A 25,342-nucleotide genomic window follows, 5' to 3' on the forward strand; every position below is an offset into this window, starting at 1 on the left:
AATCAACTCCTTTTGCTCACAGAAAATCCTGATAACAATGCTTACCCCACCTATTAATGGGGGAGAAAAGTATCAACCAACAAAACATCCCAGTGAACAGTCCTGCCCCCGTGTTAGTTTGTGCTTTGGTCTCTCTGCTGGCAATGTCTGTGAGGGATGACTTTAAGGTTACTTGTAGATAGAGGTAGATACCCATCTTCCTTTCTTCTTGTGTAAAGTTCTCCCAGACAGTAAGACATCAGATGGCCAAAAATTGGCATCAGTATTCAGTTTCTCAAAAAGTCTGGCCTTGACTTGTCAGGAAGAACTGTTCCTCAGAATTGGCACAGAACAATTCACCAATGCTAGATCTGTAACCCCTCTCTAGCTCTTTACAATATTTATTGTCCTTTTATTAGAGGAGAGCTAGCACTTGGTGGTCCATATCTATCTTCCAGCAATGAGAGCCAGGTGCCTTGGTAACATGTATTCAAAATTTGCAAAGCTTTAGGGGTGCACAGAGGTGGAAGATTCTTTTAGGCTTATCTATTCTGCTGTAGCCTTTGTCATTCATCCAGACACAGGATGGAATTTACAACACCAACGTCATCATTTAATGTCATCTTGTCTTTCCTGATATGTCAGTGACCCTGTTTCACTTGGAAACGTTCAGCTTCTTGAAGGTGACCCCATCATTGCTGGGAGGGCTTAAGAGAGTTGGAGCGTTTAATGTTTAAGCAAATATGTCACCTACTTTTGTAGTGTCATTGCATTGCTCAGCTCTCCTAGTGACTCTCAGCTAATGAGAACTGTGGGTTCACAGGAACCAAGGCTCTTAGTCACCTCACCGATACTCAGCAGCTTGTTCCTGGGTTGGTTTGCATCCTGGTGTATGCTCCATCTCTGCATACCTGTGGTGAAGGGTGTGGTGTCTCATCTGTAACCACTTAGATCCCTGCAAAGCACTGATACTTCATGGAGTGCAAGAGGAAGAAGTGTTTGCCTGGCAAGAACATACAGGTTCTGCTCAGGAAAGGCAAATGCACATAGTGTAGCTGTCAAAAGGGAACACTTGTGCTATCCTTGGAATATGCATTTCAGCCCTGTGGGTTTTACTTTGGTCTCCTGTCTCCTGCAGTGTATCAGATTTATCAATCTTCAGCAGACCTGTGGTCCCCTGGATCTTGTCAGTGCAAGTGATCACCTGTGGTCCCCTGGATCTTGTCAGTGCAAGACCCTGCCAGCTGAACAAACACCAGGCTGGAGCTGCAGCACAATTGAACTGAGTTCTGTCTAGAAACTTGGGGAAATTAAATCAATCCCAATGCTTTCTCCTTAGCTTATTGTCATTCCACACATATATTTTTAGGCTTTGTGTGACAATCTTAGCTGCCTGGTGGCAGGGATGATTTTCCTTTATGCACATCTGCTTTCCAAGGATGCAAACCCTGATTCTGTGTCCTTGTTTGCTGCCTTATGTTTATGTAATAAAAGAAGGAAAATATGACAAACCTCAGCAGTTCAAATATGGCATTTCATGGTGCTGAGCCCTCTAAATGTAGAAACTGTAGGAGATCAAATAAAATCCTCCTATAGGAAAGGGTACAGGTGCAGTTGCTGTAGCAGTATAAAAGATCCTTCTTCTAGACCAGCAACACCAGTTCAAAACATGGCTTAACAGTCCAAATCATGGTGCTGTGCAGCCATGCTACTAATTTGTACTGGGTTGGCTCTATCTGTGTGGTCTCATTGATTCAAGTGTCCCTAATCTGAAGAAGCAGGTATTCAGCTTGTTTTGTGAGAGCCTGACAAACCACTCCACACTCAAATGCAAATACTTAATAACTGAAGCTTAAGGATCATATGATTCTTTAGAGAGTAAATCTGGTGGTTCAGATTTGTACACATATTTGGCAGATTATAGGTTTATCACTGGCAGCTAATCTTTTAAAGAACTGTGGCTTAATTCCTTTTGTTAACTAATTAAAAAAAAAAAAAAGAGAGAGAAAGAAGTTAAGGCTGTAATTAGACCTATTAAAATATGTATTACTCACTCAGTGGTCTATACAAGTAGGATAAATGTATAATTAGGAGGTTTGTCCAAACATGATTACAGCTGGTCACGTGTCCTAGGCCATCAAACATTCTTGTCTGCATGAGAGTAAAGTCAATATGAAAATGTGAATGTAAACCATGAAATACTTTGCAGAGAAAACACATGAACTATTTTTTTTTTTGCATACTGTAAATATTTAATTTAATTAATGAAAGCTTTTTCCAGATTAAAATTCTGGATGGATCGTGTTACACCTATAACTTCTAGTAGTGCCTTTGACAACAGTGATCAGACCAGGTCCATCTGAGCCCAGATGGTTCTGCTGTTTCCTATGGTTTGCTGATAGCTTAAGAAATTGAGAAGTTAGTAGGTAGTGCATTCCTCTCAGTGATGGGTGCATTCCCTGAGGCATAAGGATTAGTACCCCTTCCAAAACTCATGTCTATTTTGGACCCAGCTTCTTCTCTGATTGAGTTTGTTAGTCTTCAATTGCAAAGTAGCAGAGTCTTCAGCTTTGGAACTAGGGAATGTTTTTCCTTCCCAAGAGTTAAGAGGTGGGAAGAAAGAGCAGGACCCTTGACTTCTCTACTTCACACACACATGTATGAAAGCTTTCTCTGTGCCATAGGTTCTGGTGGTGGGACCTCTTGAGGGGAAGGTGAAGAGGTGGCACCTGTTCCACCAGGAAGCCTGTGGCAGTTCTGGGTCTCTGTCAGCCACCATCCCTTCTGTATGTTGATGGTGGATTGTGTACTGGAGTCTTCTCTGGCTTGTGTCTTATCAGCCCCTTTGTGGTGCACATGGGTTGGAGAAAGGGGCTCTGAGCACCTTTGCATCCTAAATTGCTCCCAGAACTCATAGCAGTCTCAGTGTATGGTTTGATATTCCTAGGGTAGCCCCTCTCCAGCTGTCCATGGCCAAGGTGGTGCCAAGGAGCTCTGGTGCAGCAGGATGTGATGGCCACTATCTCTGTAGCTCCTGAGGCTGCAGCAGAGGCAGGGAGGGGGGTTTTTGCCATACAGGCATTTGAAGAAAACCACTGCATCTCTACAAACCAGGAGATGTTGGCAGCTCTCCTGGAGGTGCAGACATTTCTGATGTCACTGCTAACCAAAATTAAAGACATAAATACATTGCCTGCCCTAATAGTTCTTTGTTTCAAAAAACTTCAGTTGCAAGCACTGACCCAGAGAAAAGACATGAAAGTACTGAGGTTGCTGGGCTTAACCTGTGGAAAAGGAATAAGCTCAGGTGCTGAAAGCTGACTTGAGATGTTTTCCATTTTCCTGCCAGAGTGAGAACTATTTGCACAGATGAACAAATTACAGAAATGCTCCAAAGTAGTGCAGAAGGGAATAAACTGCTTTAACATTTCTCCATTTCTGCTTGGAGAACAGTGAAATTAAGTCTTAGCTGTCTGTGCTGCTTTTAAGCACAGAGAATTCAGAGAAGAATTTGCCTGATGTCAGCCCTTTTTGTCTCACTAAACTGCTGAAAATCCTGGGGTAGGAGAGAGCAAAAAGCACTTGGGGGGTGCAGAGGAAATGGTAGAAGTGTCCTGCTAGCTCTGAGGAGGAGAACAGAGCTGCTTCTACATGGGCAACACCCCACTTTCCCATTTGTTTATGTTGGTTGTCATGTTCACAGGCACTCAGAGATGTGCACAGGGGTGCATGTGTATATAAATACACACACACACAAACCAGCAGTTGTCTCTATTGCACACACAGTGGTTTTGGGACCAGTTTCCAAGTGGTTTATGGTATGTCTGTGGTCCAAATGAGTAGCAACATAAGAATTTTGGAGTTGTTTTCTTGTTTGCATTTTTTTTCTTCCTATATGAAAAATGAAAAGATCAGGCCTCTCTCTGAGAGGACAGCTTTTTGTCTTGGGGAGCTACCCTGCTGTCCCTTTTCAGAGATGATCAAAACTTAAATTTTGACTGACTGCCCAGAGATGGAAGACTGAGGGTTCTAACCTACTGGAACAAGTTACTGCATGGCTTGTTGTCTAGGTTCCAATAGTCTGTGTGCTAGTCAGAGATCAGAAGAGGCCTTTCAATGGGATAAGAAGAGGTATTAGCTCTTTAATCTTAAATATTGAGCTCCAAAACCAGGCACAACATAGAACTGATTATAAATAATTGCCTAATATTGTTTTAGACTTTTTGCCTAGTTACACCTAAATAGCCACATTGTTTGTGTTCTTCATCATCTTGGGAGGACAAGGCCATCCATGTCTTTATGTGGATTATGCTTTTCTAAGACTGCTCCTATTTCCAACTGAAGGCAGAATCTCATGTTTCCAGCATGGAAACTGCTGCTTCATGGAACACAGTTTCAGTATTCAAAATATACTTGGAGTGTGTGAGCATGGGGGTAAGACCAGGAGGAGGATTCAAGGAGGAACTGGCAGAGTAGAGTGAACATGTTACTTGTTGCAGGTGATTTAATTGTACTGGGACTCTGATTCAATGAGGGAACCGAGTCACTCTTCACCACAAAAGGAAATCTTGTGTGGTTTTCCTGCTTTATGGAGGGATGGTAAGAAGAATCATATTACAGCATTACTTGGAGGAAATTCCTCTCCAGTGTATCCACTGGGAGTGATACTGGCTGGTGAGTTCAAACTTGTGTCATTTTGGTGTAAGTATTTCAAATTTGAGGAACATTCAGTGGATTTGCCATCTTCTCATACTGCAGGTGTAACTAGCACTGCCTACACACTCATTCCAGGTCTGGCAGGTGACTATTTTGCCTGCCACCCTCTCTCTGATCCACACCTGAACCTCTTAATAAAAGAAAATCAGCCTCCAGTTCCCTCGCTTTCTAATTCTGTGTGACTAAGTCATGCAGCGTGTTTTAAATACTGTTGCCCATTCCAGATACATTGGTTACCTGTGCACCAATCATTGTCAGCATATTTCTGCAGTGGAGTAGTTTGGCAGTGGGTAATTGGCATAAATGTAATGGCTTGAGTCACAGCATTGCCCTTTCTGCATCCACCCACGGGTGCCTCTTACGTACGTTCAGCTTTTGGGAGACCTGTGAGTGGCAGCAGCTCTGCAAACACCCTGCCAGCAAACAAGGAACTTGTGTGCACTCAGAAAACAGGTATCAGGGCAGAATTGACATCAAAAGAAGAGGAAGTGAAGAGTGCAGAAAAGTATTTGTTTTGTGTGACTGTAGGAATCCTCCAGAAATTCTTTTCAACCAGGGGACTGCAGTGAGGAAGACAATGAACATGTGTCAGTGGTGGGTCTGTGTCTGCTTGTGGATGTATTTATGACTGAGGCACGTGTCTTGATGTCATTTTCCACTGGAGAATGAGAGCCCTGGATTCTGGCTTAGCTTTGCTGTAGGGCACAAAGTCAGTCACTTCCCTGTAACTCGGCTTTTCCCCATCTGTAGAAGGGGAATCAGTAACTGCTCAGTCTTCTCAAACCACTTTCATGCTTAAGGATGTATCAGAATCCCTGCTGTTCTTCTCACAAACCTTCTCTAGAATAATAACAGTAAAATGGAATTTGTAGAGGCTACATTTGTAGAAACAGATTTCCCTGTCTTTACAGTTTTCTGCAATTGACTGTTTAATTTCTGCACCTGCAATTATTTCTGGGTGTAGCTCTAACTGCTTAGATGTCTGAGAACTTGATTGTGTTCATCTATCAGGCATTTAGGCATCAAAGTATGGTGCCTTATGCCTTCACACAGCAGCTCCTAGTAAAGTGCAAGTGTAGGGGAAGAGGTCAGCTAGAAAATCAGGTCCTTGCAGTTGAGGAAAGTGCTGGCTGAAATAGGGGATTGGGCCATGAAGAAAGTTGGGTTAGATGAACCATTCCCTTATGTCCATCTTGGGCTGTGTTGTGCTGAATGTAAGGGCCTCTCCTCATGCTGTTGAGATGCCCTTTACTCAGAGGGACACATTATTCTCTGGGCAGCTTAAGGCCTTTTGCCACTTGTGCCTTAAATGGTCCTGGATCATATACCTGGTGCTACTGCTGAGGAGCACACTGCTGTTCCCATGGCTCACAGTACAGCTCAAGTCTCCTCTCTCCCTAATTCCCATGGTGTCCCTGCCCATGCAGGGGGGTTGGAACTGGATGATCTTTAAGGTCCCTTCCAACCCCAACCAGTCTGTGATTCTTACTGGGTGCATCTCAGCCCAGATTGTAACTGAGGTTTTTCAGAAGTGTTCAGTGTTGGCTTATTCTGCCTTCCTGCTGTGAGGGGGAGGTTCATGTTTTTTTTCCAGGGTAAGTGGGGTGAGATAAGTGCTCAGCACATTTGGAAAACTTCCCTTGTTCAGCAGCTTCTGATTAAGGAAGAAAAGCAAGAGTTTGGGGGACTGCAGGTTCAACTCTTTCACAGTTTTGAAGAGCCTCTAGGATTTCAGCAGTCTTAACTTGTCCCTTGGCATGCAGGGGAGCTTGGGATGGTGCTCAGCAGGTATTGCTCTTCTGGGCCCCAGGGCAGGAGTTGTTACACTTTGCCCTCCTCCCCAGACCTTCCCCATTTGGTGCAGCCTGCTGGCACTTGGGCTTAGCAAGGCTGAGCTGTGCTCTGAGAACAGACTGAGGCTCCTGTACCTGCCTTAGAATATCTTCTTGATATTCTAAGGGTCCAGTGACATTCTTGAATGTCACTCACATGTATTATTACTACTCTTCTTTTACGTCTACAAGTCTTCACCAAAAGATAGTCCCTTTCCTCCCCAGGAAGAGACAAATGAAAAGAGTCTGGAGGTTTGTTGGTTTTTTTAAATAACCCATCCTAGAGGGCCAGTTTCCAGTCACATCAGTTTATATTTCCCTGTTTGTGCAGCTTTCACTGTTGTCCACTGCCTTCAAAGCAACAAGAGGAGACTTACTAACATGTTTGCTTGCTTTTCTCAGTATTTCTGGCTGCTTGTGCTCTCACGAGGTCTGGTTGGCATCGGGGAAGCAAGTTACTCCACTATTGCACCCACCATCATAGGAGACCTTTTCACCAAAAACACTAGGACCCTCATGCTGTCTGTTTTCTACTTTGCAATTCCTCTTGGCAGGTAAGTGACCAAATGCTCCTCTCATCTGGTTTTGGCTCTTTTCTTAAAGCAAGCTCACACAGATCTGAAGTTGCTGCTGCTGATAGTTCTTGTGCCTTTGGTTAGAATGGTTAAGACAGGAAAATATTGTGAGCAGTGACTAATTAGTTGCAGGAACTGGATTCTTTTTCTAGCCCTGTTACTGTTTCATGTGTGACTTTTGGGAATGAGTGGGGAGGGGTTTTTTTCACAGCAACAGGGGGAAATGGAATAAAAATATATTAGCTGTTTTTTTTTAGCATGATTAAATTAAAACTATCCTTTTTAATAATCTTCTGTTGGTTCTCTGAATCATTGCTTTGATTCATTTGAAGGCTTGGCCTTCTTCAGGCAATGCCTTTCAGGTTACTGTGAAATCAAGAGCTCTTAAGACACTGGGCTGGGTTTTCAAAAGGGAACAAATAGGGACCCACTTGTGTGTGACCATCTACATGTCAGGCTTCAAAAGGAGTGTGCTATGTAACACACACAACTTGAAATTTGGACTTCTAGAAATATTTTTAGTTTGAGCTCAAATTCTGCACAACCTTCAGTTTGGGCAAACTGACTCAAGTTAGTAAAATGCAGCTGAGCCAGTGTTAGATGTCTTGGCATTTGCAATAGCAATGGGCAGTCTGTGTTAGAGCTATGGCCACTGGAACAGCAATGGGGAGAAATGGTCAAGTCTTGTGCAGGGAAAGCTGAAGAGAAGAACTGTGATGATCTTTCCCTCTCTGTCTTGACACAGAGCAGTGGAGGATAGCCAAGCCCTTAGATGCTTGATGGAAGCAACAGACTCAGATTTGGAGCAGTTATTTCCTCTGGTGATTTCTTTCACTTGTGTCAACTTATCACCCCGATGCAGTTTGTGATTGTTGGGACAGGAGGGAGTCTCTGATTTGTTGTTGTTTTTAAATAATAACTGACGCTGTGTTGTGAAGTTGTAGGCAGGGTGGGCTGACATATTTTCCATACCTGTTCCCAGAGATGGACAACATCCTTTGCAGAAGTGGCATCATGTGTTCATTTCCAGCAGAGAAAACAAGGGCAGCAGTTTAACACTCCCAGATTCGGGGGGGACAAAACCTTCTGGTTTAGGGTGGTGCCTTTTAACAGTTAGAGAACTCACCCCTAGGAGAAAACTCACAAACACCCATTTGCTCTTAAGGAAAGAGAGTCACATCCTTACCTGGTGAAAAGAATATTTTCCCAAGAGGGCCAAGGATGCTAAGGATTCACATAGAGAAGTCAGTGAGCTATGACTAGCAAGAAATGACCAATATTTATCCTGTTAAGCCCAATTCTGGGACTTAATTATCTCAATATCCAACAGAGGTTTGGATCCATGGTTGGTTTTTGAAGTCCATCTGTGTAAAAAGCCCAATTGGAGGGTGATAATAGATGACAGCCTCTCAAACTTAGCAGAATGTTCATATTCTTTTGGGGTTTTTCAATAAGCTTATGGAAAGTGGTTTCTTCATCAGTAATTAGAGCCAAGTATCTTTAAATGGCAAGGACAATCTTTAAATGGCAGGGATATGGTGTGCCCTTGAAGGGCACTTCTTAACAGCAAGCTTGAACATAAAATCAAGTATTTGTATTACTGCCCAGAAAGGCCTGATGTAGAAATCAAATGGGGAAATAAATTCTTTTTCTGAGGCTGTATTTCTATCCACTGTAGATTGAAAGGTCAGCTATAAATGTGAGATCAGTGTCTGAATTTCCATCGAATTTGAGCATTTTTAGATCAACAGTGCTGGGAAGAGTTACATGCCAACCATCCTCAGCTCCATCCACCCTTTCTTCCCACAGGAGAAGAAAGCCTAGGACACACAAGTGATTGTGATCTCTTTTTATATTTGAGAACAGCTCTGACTCTCATCTTTGTGCTCCTTGCAGTGGCTTGGGGTACATCACTGGGTCAAGTGTGAAGCAGGTTGCTGGAGACTGGCACTGGGCACTGAGGGTAAGTCACTCCCCATTGCATTGTCATGACAGCTGTGTTGGCTGATCAGTGCTAGGAAGAGTTTTGTCACAGTTACTCCACCTCTTATTATATGTAGAAGGATTATGAGAGAGTTGGGATGTTCAGCCTGGAGAAGAGAAGGCTCCAGGGAGACCTTAGAGCACCTTCCAGTGCCTGAAGGGGCTCCAGGGGAGGGACTTGGGACAAGGGCAGGGAGTGAGAGGACAAGGGGTGATGGATTAAAACTGGGAGAGGGAAGATTTATATGATACATTAGGAGGAAATTCTTTAGTGTGAGGCTGGTGAGACACTGGAACAAGTTGTCCAGAGAAGCTGTGGCTGCCCCATCCCTGGCAGTGTTGAAGGGCAGGTTGGATGGGGCTTGGAGCAACCTGGTCTGGTGGGAGGTGTCCCTGCCCATGCAGGGGGGTTGGATCTGGATGATCTTTAATGTCCCTTTTAGCTCAAACCATTCTATTGATTCTGTGATTGGGAAGCACATTTATGGATATTGAGTGAGTGGCAGATTCATTCCCTAATCAGAGAGGTACATGGGTTTGGCTCATGCACTTATTTTCTTCCCCTCTCTGGTAGCAAGAATTTTCCAATCACTTTATTATCAGTCAGCCATGATTTCTTCATGAGGATGGGAAGATGAGGCATTGGCCTTAAATCAACTCCACAGCCTTTCAGTCCCCTGCTGTCAAGAAACTCTGAGAATGGCTTCCTGCTTTGAGGAAAAAACACTTTGTTCCAGTTTCCGCTTGTTTTTCTGCCCTGAGACAGTCAGTTTCCTTCTATTTTAACCTCTTGGGACCTTGATAAATGTGTTGAAAAGATAATACACTCCAATCACATAGGTACAAACAGATCCTGCAGACAAAGATGTCTTGAAAGTGCTGGTAGGAAGTGGCCCAGCAGAACTGTTCTCTGACCTTTGGTTCTGACCACGAGGTGCATTCTCTGCCTCTGGCACTTGGTGAAGACAAAGAATCTCATGAAGCTCAGGCCAATACCAGTTATAATAGCAGGTGATGAGATATATGAGTTCCCATCTCAAGCAAATGTGCCCCTTCTGTGACACAAGCCCATTCCCTCCCTGGCCAGCAAGGATAAGCAAAGCTGGGGAAAATCACCATGAACACTTCATCTGCAGTCAGGAGAGTGGAGAGAAGTTTCCAGCTGTGAACCTGAAATGAAAAGTTTAATAGCCTGCAGCTTCACACCAAGAGGGTGGCTGCTTCATTCAGCAGCACAAATACCTTAAGGGTAAAATTAACTTGTGAGCAGAGGCCAGCCCAAGGAATAGGAAACCCCAGAGCCCCTCCCCCTGGTCCATGGGCTTTAATGAGGCTGACACTTTGGAGGGCTCTTGTGTTTCTACCCAAAACTCAAATGATTAATTTGTGCAAAGAAATCCTCATGAGCATCTTTCTCTTCCACTGAAGGCTCCATAGTTATCATGCTGAGAAATCCAGGCTATCTGCAAGACTGTTTCTCTTATGGGTCATCATTTCCACTATAAATGACATGTTGATGTGTGATTCCCTGACCGTGGAAAATCATGGGGAGCCTGACAAGCTGCACACTTCTCTGATGGTAGCTTTGGACAGCCTTGCTTTGCTTTTGTAATCAAAGAACACATGTTGAAAGCTTTCAGACATCAGTGTGAAGCAGCCTCCATCCCCGTGGCAGTCATTGTGCCCTTGCAAGATGTGAAGGCTTCCCTCTGTGATCTCCTGTGGTCTCCAAATCCATGGGAGGGCAGGAATCATCTGTACTTGACGGGGCTGAACAAGGCAGAAGGGCACATTGGCAAGTGGCAGCTTTGTCTCTGGATCTAACACTAATGTCACTGTTTCACTGGAGCATTACTGAGTATCCATGGATATTGTCCTGTCAAAGGATTAAGCCTTTAGATAAATATCAAAGAGAGTTTAAATTATATGGCCCTAGAAAATCCCAGGATTTCTTTTTTTTTTTTTTTTACTAGTGCTGTGTCTTGTATTCCCTGGACAAGGGACTTTAATGACTTTCTAGTTCTGAAATATTTTTGTCTTATCTTCCCTTCCCTAGAAGAATTCTGGGTTGCCATCTCTGGATCTGGAACATTGTTCTATGTGTACAGGCTGTTCCCAGGTTATTATGAAGATTTTGTTGTGGGTTGTTTTTTTTTAAATCAGGAATTTGTTTTTAAAATAGCACGTGTAGAAGAGTGTTCCTATTTTCCTTACAGAGCTCTTTTCCATTCTAACAATGATGGAATTTCACTGTCAAAACAAGAATTGTGTCTGGAGCTTGCAAAACAATGTGGGATCTTTGTGTTTTGTCTAGTGATTGGGAGAAAGGATTGGCAACTGGGAAACCTAACTAACCCTTGGGAGTGTTGTTTTCCTGTCATCCAGCCTGGATTGTCAATGTTTGTTGATCTGCTGTACACTGAAGCTGCCTGAAAATGGGAAGCTGGAAGAGGGATGCATGTCAAGCAAGGGTTTTCAAATCCAGCGTGCTCCCTGCATCCAGAAATCTCTTGCCTGGTCTCACTGCTTCTCAAAGGCTTCTGTGCTCCACCAGAAAATAGTTGGTTTCTTAGCCCAGCTGGGAAGAGCTTTCCAAAGTGTTAAACATGAGTGAAGAACTGTATTTTGGTGAATCTTGGTACTTTACTAACACAAAGAAATGGACTGCCTTAACCAGAGTGTTCTCCAGGCTGCTTCCAGAGTTCAGGGAATGTCAGAGAGGAAGGGAAGGAGCAGATGCCTCAGTGTGCTCACAGGGTCTGTCTTGCTGTAAAGAATCGAGTGGCTGGAATGAAACTAATGTAATCTGGTTCTTCCTGACCAGTCAAAGCAAACCCTGCTGACTCCTGTGCTAATTCCCTGATCCTTTTTTGCAGGTATCTCCACTCCTGGGAATGATAACAGGGACGCTCATCTTGATATTTGTACCTGCTGCTAAAAGAGGAAATGTTGAACAACTTGGGGGGCAGCTGAAGGCTCGGACCTCATGGCTAAGAGACATGAAAGCACTAATTAGAAAGTAAGAGCACTCTAGTCAAAAGCATGCCTTCCTCTAATGCTTAATTGGAACATCCAATGCCAAGTAATTCTTAGTAAGACTGGAAAGTGATGACATGCAGGGAAGTTGGACCTAGGAAAGACAATCACAGTTGTATTTTCACAAGGTATTGACCGCAGTGACAATGATGGATCTCAGCTTTTGCTCTAACCTTTCCAAGATTGAGATCTAAGAGAGAGTCTGCTTTGTTTGGCTCATACTTCAGACAAATCAAAGCTTTTGAAGTGTATAAATTGCTGTGTTCCTGTATTAATTGTTGTGCCACTGTTGTTCAGATCCTTTTTTCCTCCTTGAAAGAGCAGCTCTGCTGAGGTGAACGAGGGAGTTAAATGCCAGAGCAATTGAAGAGGAGAAAATACACAAAAGCTTGCACTACATGGCAAGTTTATGTATGTTATACAGCCACATGGGACTGAATTCATGAGCACTGAATGTCCTTGGGTGTTTGTATATGTGGACAAATGATCACATGTTCATGAGTATTTAAGCAGCTGCACTTGCTTCCAGAAAGCTGCCTGGAAATGTGCAAATATTTGCTGTTGTGGACTCAGTGCTACTTCAGAATTCTGACCAGACACTAATGGTGTCCTTCATTTTTAGAACTACTGGCTAAAATGCCTTCCTGGTGTTGTCATCCACTACCAAAGGAGTATGAGAAGTGATGATGGTTGATTTATCAGTATTTCTGTATTCATTTTTTTGTTAGTTTATCCGAGTAGTAATCATATGGTGGCATGGATGGGGAGGGAGATGGGACACTGGAAATCCAGACAAACAGGTGATATTACAGTAAAGAGCAACAAGGTTGGTGAGGGGTTTGGAGGGCATGTCATAGGAGAGGCTGAGGGAATTGGGGTTGTTTAGTCTGAAGATGAGAAGGCTGAGGGAAGATCTTGTTCTCTGCAATACCTGAAGGGATGGATGTTGTAGAGAGGCTGGTGTTGGTCTCTTCTACCAAGTAACCAGTGATAGGACAAGAGGAAATGGGTTTAAGTTGTGCTAGGGGAGGTTTAGGTTGGATATTAGGAAAAATTTCTTTACTGATAGAGTGATGAGGCCTTGGAATGGGCTGCCCAGGGAGGTGGTGGAGTCACCATCCCTGGAGGTGTTTCAAGAAGTGTTTGGTTGTGATGCTTTGGGATATAGTTGAGTGGTTGTGGTGTTTGGGTTACTGTTGGACTTGATGATCCTGAAAGTCTTTTTCAACCTTAATGATTCTATGAAAGTCTTAGTGACTGATGGTCTTCTGAAACGTTCCCATGAAAACATTCCCATGCCTCTTTGAAGCAGCTCCGAGGTAAAGTGTGTTATTATCAATAGAACATCATGTATGAAGAAGTATTCCATGTCTCTCATTCTCATTGCTTTGTACCTTGTATTCTCTGTGCCCTTGGCAAAGGGAGGTGGCTGGTACAGGGGAGCACTGCGTTTTGTCAGTGAAGCACAAGCTTCTGGCTCCTGCTCTTTCACTTTTCCCTCTAAACCTTCTCTTGGCTTTGCCCCTGGTGTCTCCACAGCCGCAGCTACGTGTTCTCCTCGTTGGCCACCTCAGCTGTCTCCTTTGCCACAGGGGCCCTTGGCATGTGGATCCCTCTCTACCTTCACAGAGCACAGGTGGTGCAGAAGACGGCAGAGACCTGCAGCTCACAGCCCTGTGGCACCAAAGATAGGTGGGATTCATACTCCACTGCTTTAAAGAGGGGGGAAAAAGGGGTGAGGGCTTATTTACTAGAGGAAACAGGCAAGTCCCATGGAGTCAAGTTACTAGAATGTCTGTAATTTCCTCTAGGTCTTTGCAACAATGACAGGAAATGCTGCGATTGTAAACTAGGTTTTATTTCTCTTCTTTTCTTCATGGCATGAAGTCAGACCAAGGGACAAGCAATGACCTCAGCTCTGTCTTAGTTCCCAGGCTATAGTGCAGAAGCAGAAATCAGACTGATGTCTTTATCCTACAAGATGCTTGGAGAGCTGGGAGAGAATTTGGTTTCTTAACACCCCTGCTGTTGTCAGTGATAGCAGAGAACCAGCAGAGGATCAGCTGGCAGGTTGTGTAGCCACGGTGGTTGCTGTAATTGAGGGTTCTCCTAAGGCTGCCCATCCTGAAGACTTCAGTTCCTGTGTGAAGGGGGACTTCACTGTGTTCCATTGCTCTGTGCATCACTGTGGGTGCTGAGTTTTGCTGAAAAATGGTGCAGGGATCTGGGATGCATTGGTCTGGATGGCTCCATGTTATAGGGTGGCTTGGTTTTTCAGTGCCAGTTACATAATTTCATCTGCAGCACATAAGCTATGGAAAGTAATTAATCATTTTGTGCTTTCCCATGATGGCACAAAACATAAAATGCTAAAAAAAGTGCATATATCCAGGTGAATAAAATATAAAAAAAACCCTGCCTTTTGTCAGCCCCTTTGCTTTTTAGCTTGGAAGGGAAAAATAACATTAGGAAAACCTTCTTGCTGTAGCTGACACAGTCCCATCTCAAGCAAACTACTTAGGGATTTGGAGTAGCATCAAGTAGGGAGCCCAGTGGGCAGTCTCAGTCCCTTCTGCAAAAGATGTGGTGAGCAGAAAATGCAGCTCCAGTCAGACTGCCCATCTGCTGTTTACAAAGAAAGTTTTCCACTCCTTGATGACACCTGTCTTGGGAGCTGTCCTGGAGCTTCTCTCATGTGGTTGCCAAAGACTCTGTCATCCAAGCCCTGCACATGCAATATGGAAAATCCGTGACGACTCCTGGCTCTTTAATTTTCAATTAACACGTTTCAAACGTGTAACGTAACAGCAAAATGATCTAATCAGGCTTCTTTGAAGTGGTCTGAAAGGAGTTGGAAGCTCAGAGTATATTGGAAGTCACTGGTATTTAGCCTTGTTAGGTTTTCTTTCCCTTAAGCTCCCTGCTCTGTCCACGATTTCCCTTTACATGATGGATGTGCAGGTTATTACTTAGGTTTGGGCATAGGGTGCAAACTGGAGCACAGGAGGTTCCACATAAACATGAGTCCAGTGTAGAGCCACAAAGATGATGGAGTGAAACATCTCCCTGATGAGGAAAGGCTGAGGGAGCTGAGTCTCTTTAGCTTGGAGGAGACTGAGGGGCAACCTCATCAGTGTTTATAAACATGTAAAGGGTGAGTGTCAGGAGGATGGAGCCAGGTTCTTCTCAGTGCAGTGCTCTTGACAGGAGGTGCAACTCCACACAAAGAAGCAGTATGAGCCCTTTGCATCTCTTTGTGTGTTGATCAGTGCCTGTGTACCAGACTGAGTGTCACCTGCAGGTTTCCCCCAGCGTGGGGGGCAGCAGGGAGCTGGAATCACAAGCACTCAGCAGGGAGCTCTTTTGTTTTAAACTTGCAAAGCCAACACGCAGATTTCCATTAACTGGTTCACTCTTAATAATTTGTTCAAAGTCCATGCTTATTTGGGGGAAAACTCCCTCCCCCCCCAAAAAAAAATAACTGTCTCTTTGTTTCTTTTTCTTGAATAGCTTGATCTTCGGAGCCATCACGTGCTTCACTGGTTTCCTGGGTGTGATCACAGGGGCTGGAGCAACCAAATGGTGCCGGTTAAAAACCCAGCGAGCTGATCCTCTTGTCTGTGCTGTTGGCATGCTTGGGTCAGCCATCTTCATCTGTCTCATCTTTGTGGCTGCCAAGAGCAGCATTGTGGGAGCCTATGTAAGTATAATCCCTTGCATGTGCCAGTCTCACTCCCTCTACCAGACTCCTTAGGAGACTTGTGCCTTGTCCCTGCAGGAAGCCTGAGACAGTGGGCTTGGTTTTCCCCTTCTGAATGTCCTGCATTTTGCCATTTTGGCACAATCTAGATGTGCCTGCAGGGAAAATGGTATCTCAGCTGCTTATCCCCTTGCTAACTGTCATCAGAATTTAGAGCTGGGGAGTTAGGGTGTGTGTGGAAAGCCAGAGTTTTCCCTGCCACTGGGTGCTTCTGTCTACACCTCTGCCTGTACCTCTGTTGCTCTTGCCTGATGTTTTGATACAGGAGAATTGGCCACTTCCCTTACCATAAGGGTGTTGTAGCTGCAGTGGTACCAAATTACAGTGTAATTTGTCTGTGGGCATGCTTTTGGCTGCCTGTAAGCATTATTAATTCCCATAGATAGGTAACTTGCTGCAGACCAATAGTAATTATCAGGTGATTCCAATTTGTTGTTATCTGTCTTGCCATAGCACCTGAAAGTCCTAAGTCACAGCCCAGGAAACCACAATAATTGAGGTTGCACAAATGCAGATCAAAATAGGGCCCCTCCCAGAGTGTTTCTAATCAAAGTATATAAAAAGACATCAGATAGACCCAGACCAATAGACTGAAGGGAAAAGGAAATACTCAAGTATAATAACCCAGCCTCAGGCTAGAATCTTGCCTTCAGTAGAGGGTAGAAATCCAGTGCCCTGAACAGGTCCCAGGTTCCCTGTCAATGTCACAGGGAGAAGCCTGACACCTGGGAAAAGTTTTTGAAGGGAAACTTGAGATGGCTGGAGTAGTGGGATAGTTCCTGTAAGCCAGTCCTTTAGCTTCCACACTGCAGAGCACACTTCACCCAGCAAGGAGAATTATTTTAGTTATCCAGCCAGCCACCCTCCTGCAGTTCCTTGTCGTTGCATTTCTAGCACTAGCCCAGCCAGGGTTATTTTCTGAGTATTTCACTAGCTGCCCTTAGCATGGGGAAGTACAAGGAGGAAGGGTGAAAGTTTAAAAACCTGAAGACAGAACCAAGAATGTACTCTGGCTATTTAGAAAGTGTCAGAAGGAGGTTCCGTCCTCTGGTTTGTGGCACATTCTTGGGGGAACCTTTGATTCAGTGATCAGCAGAAGAATGATCACCCCAGACAACCTGTAAGAGGGTGTTACTGGTTGGCCAAGCATCAACCCTCCTCTCATGGAGTCTTGGAGGGAAGGGATCTGTCACATCCCTTCCACCTCTTTGTGCAGCCAGACCTCTCATTTTCTCCTGTCTCAGACCTGATGACAGACATGTTAATTTGTGGTGTATAGTCTCTGTATGCAGAAAGTCCTCCCTTTCTAAGCTGGGATTACAGTTTTCAGAAATTTTGCAACCAAAGGTGGTCATTTCTCTCATTTTAATCTTTTTTCCTAGTGTGTTTCTTTTTAATAGTCATGTGACAGTTCTGCACTGGGTAAATATATAAATATAGATGGTATTATTTAACCAATCTTAGAAATAATTTATTTTATGACACATGAGCACTAAATCTAATAAAGTTATCTCTGATACCTGCCTTGACAGCTGTGTTCTGCCTTTCATGCTGAAACAGCATCATTGAGTTCTGTGTGACTGGGAAAGCCAAGGTCTGTTCCCCACTAAGGTGGTATTTCCAGACCTTCTATGCTGTGACTGTCCTTAGGCTTTTGTCATTGCTCTCACCATGCTAAAATGGAAGGGTTACTGGTTTTGGACCCCTCATTGGCTCAGAGCCTTAAAATTATCACACCCAAGCATTTAGACAGGTCCCCATGAGGTGCTGTTCTCTCACAACAAGCTGTGGTGGCCACTGAACTCCCTCCCTGCTGTAACAGTTGAGAGTTTTTAATTTCAGCTGCTACTGGCAGCAGCAAGAATTAGCAGAGCCCTTGCTTTTTTATTTCTTGGCTTTTTGGGGTTTTGTTTATTTGGAAAAAAACCTGCATCTCCTTTGGTATGATCACCTTGTCCCCTGCAGGCTGTCAGCTGTCTGCTCTCTTCCTCTCCTGAACACATGTACCTTTCCTCCCCTGCTCAGTCCTGTCTTGTGGGTGGCTTTGGTCCCTGAAGGCAGCTGCTATTCCAGTTCTGTAGCAGCCACTCCTACCTGGAGCAGGTAGCCAGACTTCTATTTTCCATCCAGTCTTTTTGTTGCTAGTGCAGTAAATTATTGGCAGTGGTAGAAGTGGCTGGAAAGGTGGAATAAAACAACGTTCTCTCCCCTGACACTTCTGTTTCAGTCTTGTACTATCTTGCTTAGCTGCATAGTCCAATCAGTCCTTATCTTGTGTTCCTTGCAGGGTGTGTGTCTTGTAGTCCAGCTCCTTCAAAGAGCAATTTGCATTATCTTTAGTCCCCACTCTTTCTGAAATATGTGCTCTTTGAAATGTTGGGTTTCAAACCTGTCTCTTGAAACCCACGAGCTGTGTGGCATCGTTGTGTTGCACTGCTCAGACATCTCAACAGCAGATTTTAGACTAGTTTAAATCTCCAAATGACTGGAGAGAGATGCTTGGCTTTGCCTTCCTCTTGACACTTCCAAGTTCCTGTTGTACCTCCATTTCAACATCTATTTCAGTTCCTCAAAGACATTTTATTGCAGAAACAGCAACTTCCAGGGTAAAACCTTGCCATGGAGCTTTTACAGCACCTCAGGCTCAGCTGCAGGGACCTTCTGTTGACATGGTGGTGGTGACCTACCTACTTCTGAGGCATCAACACTGTCCAGCACTGAGATGGAGTGAGACTTCCTTCAACTCCAAGAGTACATGAGGGAGACTTACCCACCATTTCAAAGAGAAATACAAATTATGAAGATGTAGAGAGTCAGGCACCTTGCAAATAGCCATGGAAGGAGTTTATGACCTGCTTAGATCCTGCTGAGTGTGCTGCTGGTGTGACCACTCTAAAACCTCCTTTACTAACATGTTTTTGGGAAAGAGAATTTGCTAATGGATCACTGAGGGGGGACATATCTTCTATCAGCTCATCACAGATGAGCAACAGGGATGCCAAATGGAGATGGCAAGATATTCTACAACACAGGTGGGTTCAGAACAGGATATACCTCTAGAGCTGAAATGTCAGTGTAAAATGAGGCTTCTAAAAGTGTGTCAGGAGTTAAAACTGTGGCCACTTCAGGAGCTGTTGATCTATTCTGGAGTCTGCCCTATTTGCAGTAAGCATCCCTGGAGTCTCCAGCAGAAATGCCACATATCCTCATGTGCCCTTTGCAGTGGATGAACTGATTTATATAAATCCCCATTAACAGCTAAAAGACAGACTTTTTTTAATGTCACTATCTTTTGTCCTATTTTTTGATCTTCCACTTGTTCTTCATTTCCTTTACGAGAACTCACATATTAAACACGATTTTTGTGGAAAGATGTTGAGGGAAATAGAGATTCAACAACTCAAAACTGGTACTTTCTGAAGTTTGTAACACCTCAGTGATTTATAGGAAAGGCATGGACCTGCTGGAAAGGGCCTAGAGGAGGCCATAAAGATGATCAGAGGGCTGGAGCAGCTCTGCTCTGGAGCCAGGCTGGGAGAGTTGGGGTGTTCAGCCTGGAGAAGAGAAGGCTCCAGGGAGACCTTAGAGCAGCTTCCAGTGCTTGAAGGGGCTCCAGGAAAGCTGGGGAGGGGCTTGGGACAAGGGCAGGAAGGGAGAGGACAAGGGGGAATGGTTTTAAACTGAAAGAGGGGAGATTTAGGTTAAAAATATTAGGAAGAAATTCTTCACCATGAAGACAGGCACTGGAATAGGTTGCCCAGGGCAACCTGGCAGTGTTGAAGGGCAGGTTGGATGGGGCTTGGAGCAACCTGGTCTGGTGGGAGGTGTCCCTGCCCATGCAGGGGGTTGGGACTGGATGATCTGTAAGGTCCCTTCCAACCTTCACCATCCTATGATTCAGTGATCAGCGTGGATGTGATGTGCACACCCTTGAGGCAAGCAGTTGCCTGCCTGCAGTGGGTATGAACAGGCAGGGCATGTTGATGTTGCCTTCAGAAGCACAATTACATCTTTCCCAAGCTCAAACACATCTGTCCAGCTGCAGAATCCCAGCAGCAGCAGCTGCAAAGCTGTGGTAGGACAGATTTCAGAGCAAGTCCCCAGAGCCCACCTGGGGCTCTGAAATGCCCTTGCTACACGACACGTGGCTTCAGCTGCCACCAGCACCTTGATTGGTGGGATCTGTGGTTCTTAGCTTGGCAGTTGTTGTTTCCAGTGAAAGCTGAACTGAAGGGAGAGCAGCAGAGAGTGGGAAAATGGAAAGAGATTTCCTAGCTGGCCAGCTGGGCTGTAGTGACTGTCTCAGGCACCATCAGAGAGGAAGCAGATCCAGTCAGAGAAAAAGAGGGGATAGGGAGGGAGAACGTGTGGGAAACAAAGACAATTTTAGAAACAAATGGAGGAAGCTTTCTGTAGGTCAATGTGTAAGGCTTGCTAAATAAAGCAAACTATTCTTGGCAGTGACTTGATGGGCTGGAGGGTTTCAGCAATCTCAGCCAGTGTGTGGGAAAGACCGTGGTGGTGGCCACATCAGAGCCATAGGTGCCAATCTCAGAGGTCCTCCTCCCACCCCAAAGTGCACCTGGGCAAACAACAGGGGCTGGGGCAGTGGCTGTGACTGTCAGGGCCCCTCAAAGATCCCCAGAACACCACAAAACAATCTCCATCTTGGTGTTTCCTCAGAGCAAAGGGTACCAGGTGTTTCTTGCTGGCTCTGTATCATTAATGAATTGTTGTCTATTCAACATAATAAAAACTGAGCAGAAGGCAATTAAAAGGGGAATCTTCAGTTACCTGAATCCAAATCTCTATAGCTGTTCATATTTAACTACCAGTAGGGATTCCAGGAGTAATGTTTTCTCTCTAGATGCCTCAAAAAGAAATGGGTTAGCTGGGCAAAAAGCAACCTTTTGGGGGCAATCTGGTAATGGAGCTTTGCTTGCCATATTGCTGGTGTGGAATGAGGGTCCTTCCAAGTCTGGTTATTTATTTATAGTGCTTTTTTTTAATTGCTCTGTCCTTTCTGCTCTTCTTGATGCACAAAAGAAGAGGGAAGGAGGTGTGGAAGATTTTATGTCTTTGTTTTTCCATCTCGTTGAACCTACATTTCCTCATGAAATTGTTAACCTGCAGCATAGAAGCAGAAGCTTCTTTAGTGAAATATGGATCACAGGCTTTGGGATGGAGGCAGAGTTCCTCCTGGAGCTGCCTCACCCTTGCTGCATTGGACTCAGTTGGATAGACACTTCTGTGAATGATGAAGCCAGGTTAAGAGTTTCTTCCCTTCATCATTTCCAGTTGGTCAACAGCTGTAAGTGTTGGTGGAGCCATTTAGTGAACTGCACCAGGGAACCAAAATAAGAAAAATAAGCAAAACAAACCCCTTTCCCTGCCTCCCCCCAGCAAAAGATTCTTTGCCCCATCTCAGTTTCCTGCTCTGAATCCCTGCTTGGCTCTGTCGTAGCAGCACAACTGAGATGGGAGTAAGTGAGGAGGCAGTGCCTGGGGTGGGAAGGGTGGGTGGTGGCTGCTCATCCCACACCACCCCCAAAAGCAGCTCTCATCCCACTACACACACAGGGCTTTTAATGTATTTTGCCTCCACAGAATCAAGGGTTCTCCTTCACCATAAAACACTGATGTTGCAACACCCAGAGTTAAGCCCTGTCTTCACTGTGCCTTGGTGTTACCAATGAAATGTTCAAGTTGTTAAAGTGCCCCAACCTGTAGCCTCCCCACCCCAAAAGGCCATAACTTGCTATCAGGGGAGGGGGGTAGGATCTTCCACACAGTGGATAGAGATCCCAATTTGGTTTGCTACAGAGCTGAACACATCACTTGATTCCTAGTGATGACAGTGACTGTGTTCTGGGGACTTGTGGCCCCCTCACCTTCTCTAACTGGCTTTTTGGAACAGAAGGATTGAAATATGGAGGCCTAGTGCTGTGTCTTCATGCTGGCTTCTCATATTCTGCTGCTACCAAATGTGGCAACCTTTTATTTACCTGCCCTGTAGATCATAAACACTTCACACTCATGAAGTTGCAGCCCAACCCTCTGGAGCCCTGATCAAAATCTATACTTTTCTAATATTCAGGATAAACCCCAACAGAAACAAAGAGCTTATTGTGTAGGTTTGAGACAACCAAGCAACAAAGGGAAGTTTGTGACAGGTTATTTTTTCCTTTGAATGTCAAGTGAATAAATCTTCTCCTTTTTTGTGTGTTTTGTTACAACAGATTTGCATTTTTATTGGAGAAACTCTTCTGTTTTCAAACTGGGCTATCACAGCAGACATACTGATGGTGAGTGTACGTTGGAACAGCATCTTTCTCTTCTGGTGGCCAGAGCACTTTGGCAGCTTGCAAGAACAACCCAAAGCTCACAATTCCTTCCAAATTCCTAGTCCCTACTGCAGCATTTTGGTTTGGTTTTTTTGGTTGTTGTTTTTTTTTTCTACTTGCTGGAAAGGAAAGTGAGATAGAGAGAGAAAAAAAGATCCTTCTTATCCCTTGTTCTCCACACCAGAGAGAGGAGATGCCCAGAAAGGACAATGAATGCAAATTGCTTCCCCAAAATTTGAAGTATTTGTGCAGAATCCCACATGCAAAGAAACCAGCCAGCATTTCCTAATAGTCAGCAAATCAGTGGATTTTGTTATCAATAACTCAGCTTTGTTCTGCAGTAGGAAATCCTTCCCTCCCTCCCTCCTCTGGCCACAAAGGCAGGCATCTCCCTCTCTCTTTGGCTTAACTCCAGCAAACCTACCATTCAACACATGCACAATAGAAAACCACCTCTGGGAGAGGGAGAGAGGAAAAGAAAGTATGAAGAATTTTTTGGACTATGTCCACCTTGGCCAAGAGGAAGCTGTCAGGGATTTTTTTTCACCTCCTGCCCTTCATTTTCCATTCTTTCTCCCTTTCAAAAAGTCTTTCAAATCAGCAAGCTGACCTCAGTGGCTAGATTTTCATATTCATTGGTCTGGATGTTGTCAGGGAGCCTTGTGTGCTTTGTAGATGCTTCCATCAAAGATTTCCAGAGCCTATCAAAGATACTGTGTGTTGAAAAGCCATTTTGAGGGTGGTTACTTGTTGCTTATTGTGTGAAAAAGAAAAAAGAACTGGGGCACAGAACCATGACAGGACTTGCCCGAGGTCTTTTGGCAGGTTGTTGACAGAACTAAAAATAGAATCAGTCTGGCATCAATAGAAAACTCCCTTGACTTGTATTTGTTGCTCATGCAAACATCAACCAGCCAATCAATCTGGCTCAGTGTTCCTAGATGGAAAGATAATGGTGTTGATGTATTGACTCAGCAAAGACCTTCAAGCTTCTGTTTATGGTTCAAGTTGAAGGTTGTGCTGATGTTTGAGGGCAGCTCTGTAGCTGCCATGACTGTGTTGTCTGAGGAACCTTCAGTCTCTAACTCATTTGTGCAGCAAACACTTCTGTGGGTGGGATGGTGACTTCCCCTTCTCTCAAAGGTGAACAAAGCACAGAGGAACAAAGGTTATCAGGGCACTTCAGTGGCATTAGGCAGCTTTTCATTACTGATGTTGGTTCCTCCTCCTGGTTCACCCTCACTGTGACAGAGCCCTGCGGGGACTGGATGGGTGTTGACTCTGGGGGGTTTTGCAGCTTGTGCAAAGTTCAAGGCTGCTCTGGCTGTTCATTAAGTGGTGTCTTAACACTTGGATGTGCAGCCTGCAGACAGCTGTGCTGAGGAACACCTTATAGTACAATATTTAGTGTGGCCAGCAGGTCAAGGGAGGGGATTCTCCCCCTCTACTTGGATCTCATGAGATCCCGCCTGGAGTTCTGTGTCCAGCTCTGGAGCCCCTGGCATAAGAAGGTCATGGAACCTCCTGGAGAGAGTGCAGAGGAGGCCACGAAGATGATCAGAGGGCTGGAGCACCTATGAAGGCAGGCTGTGAGAGTTGGTGTTGTTCAGCCCGGAGAAGGGAAGACTCCAGGGAGACCTTAGAGCAGCTTCCAGTGCCTAAAGGGGCTCCAGGAAAGCTGGGGAGGGATTTGGGACAAGGGCAGGGAGGGAGAGGACAAGGGGGAATGGATTAAAACTGGAAGAGGGGAGACTTAGGTTGGACATGAGGAGGAAATTCCTCAGTGTGAGGGTGGTGAGACCCTGGCCCAGGTTGCCCAGGGAAGCTGTGGCTGCCCCATCCCTGGCAGTGTTGAAGGGCAGGTTGGATGGGGCTTGGAGCAGCCTGGGCTGGTGGGAGGTGTCCCTGCCCATGCAGGGGGGTTGGATCTGGATGATCTTTAAGGTCCCTTCCAACCCAAACCATTATATGGTTCTGTGATTTATAGTTGCTTGTTGCTGCCTCCTGCCAGCACCTGCCTTTGGCTGGGATGTTCCCAGGAGCACTCCCAGCTTTCCATGGCCAGAATTAGCTTTCAGGCTTGAACAGGAGATCTCTTATATCCTCACTAGCATTGGCTGAAACACGGGAGGGCCTGGCCATGGGGCACACCTGCAGTCCTCCAGCAGTGGCTCTTGAAGTCACCTCTGCTGCTCACATTGTGCAGCTGGAGGGTGTGAACCTGCTGGACATGTTCAAGGTCCTGCAGAAAATCTGTGCCAGAGGGAGAGCTGAAGCTTGACCTACCTTGTCTCAAGCTAACCCTAAGACACATTTTTCTACCAACTCCTTTGTTGTATCAAGTGGACTAAGGATGCCATCATTTTCTTATTTTAATTACTGAGGTTTTTTTGCTTTGAGTTCAATGTGACTTCAATATCCTGGAGCTTTTTAATAGCTTTTCTAGGGCTTGCCAGCTGTCAGATGTGACTAGCATCCCATAGTCAGCTGCATTTTGTAGGGATGCCTTTGCAGTTATTTCTGTTGCTTTAGTGCAACTGAATTCCATAAGAAATGACTGGAAATAATTTTACAGTTCCATTTCCAAAACATAGAAGATAAACTCAAACCACGTTTGAAAAACTGGAGTTGGGTAATGGATGCCAACTCTTGAGCTAGATATTCCCTTGTCTGCTTAGACAAATGAACTGAGTGTCATATATAATGCCCAGCTAAAGCAGGAATAGACCTGCAGAAGTGCTCTATAAAGAAATGTAAACATCCACTTAGATGGATGTGAGGCTGGAAACAGATGGTCTGAAGTGCATTCATATTCCACCAGGGGTTTGAGAGGATGGGTAGTCAGACAGGAGGTGAGAGCCAGGGATATAACCATGTTTGACAGGCAGCTGGAGAAGAACTCCTAGCCAGAGAAAAGGTGGGGATATGCCTGAGCAAGATGCACTTTCAATGTTTGGCAAATTAATTTCTACTGATTACTATTTATTCAGTGTAATCAGAAGTGTGTCTGTTCTTGCCTGAGGCTGGTGAGGAGTTTAAAATCATTATTAGTGTAAGCTTAACAACAATTCCATCACATACATAAATATTACCCTGTTTTCATGGATAAAAAGCTCT

At 44.8% G+C, this 25,342-nt stretch overlaps 1 protein-coding gene across 1 annotated transcript in view; it reads left to right on the forward strand.

The window, feature by feature from the left end:
• Positions 1-25,342, forward strand: part of SPNS2 (spinster homolog 2 (Drosophila)) — an 87,676-nt gene that overhangs the window by 45,636 nt on the left and 16,698 nt on the right. The window contains exons 4-9 of the mRNA XM_010006065.1: positions 6,930-7,081; positions 8,999-9,065; positions 11,962-12,104; positions 13,661-13,813; positions 15,632-15,821; positions 22,121-22,186. Of these exons, the coding sequence (XP_010004367.1) occupies positions 6,930-7,081; positions 8,999-9,065; positions 11,962-12,104; positions 13,661-13,813; positions 15,632-15,821; positions 22,121-22,186 (771 nt within the window). The remainder of the gene's footprint in view (positions 1-6,929; positions 7,082-8,998; positions 9,066-11,961; positions 12,105-13,660; positions 13,814-15,631; positions 15,822-22,120; positions 22,187-25,342) is intronic.

The sequence above is a fragment of the Chaetura pelagica genome, unplaced genomic scaffold (genome assembly GCF_000747805.2).
Source record: "Chaetura pelagica isolate M959 unplaced genomic scaffold, ChaPel_1.0 scaffold49, whole genome shotgun sequence".
NCBI classification, from domain to species: Eukaryota; Metazoa; Chordata; class Aves; order Apodiformes; family Apodidae; genus Chaetura; species Chaetura pelagica.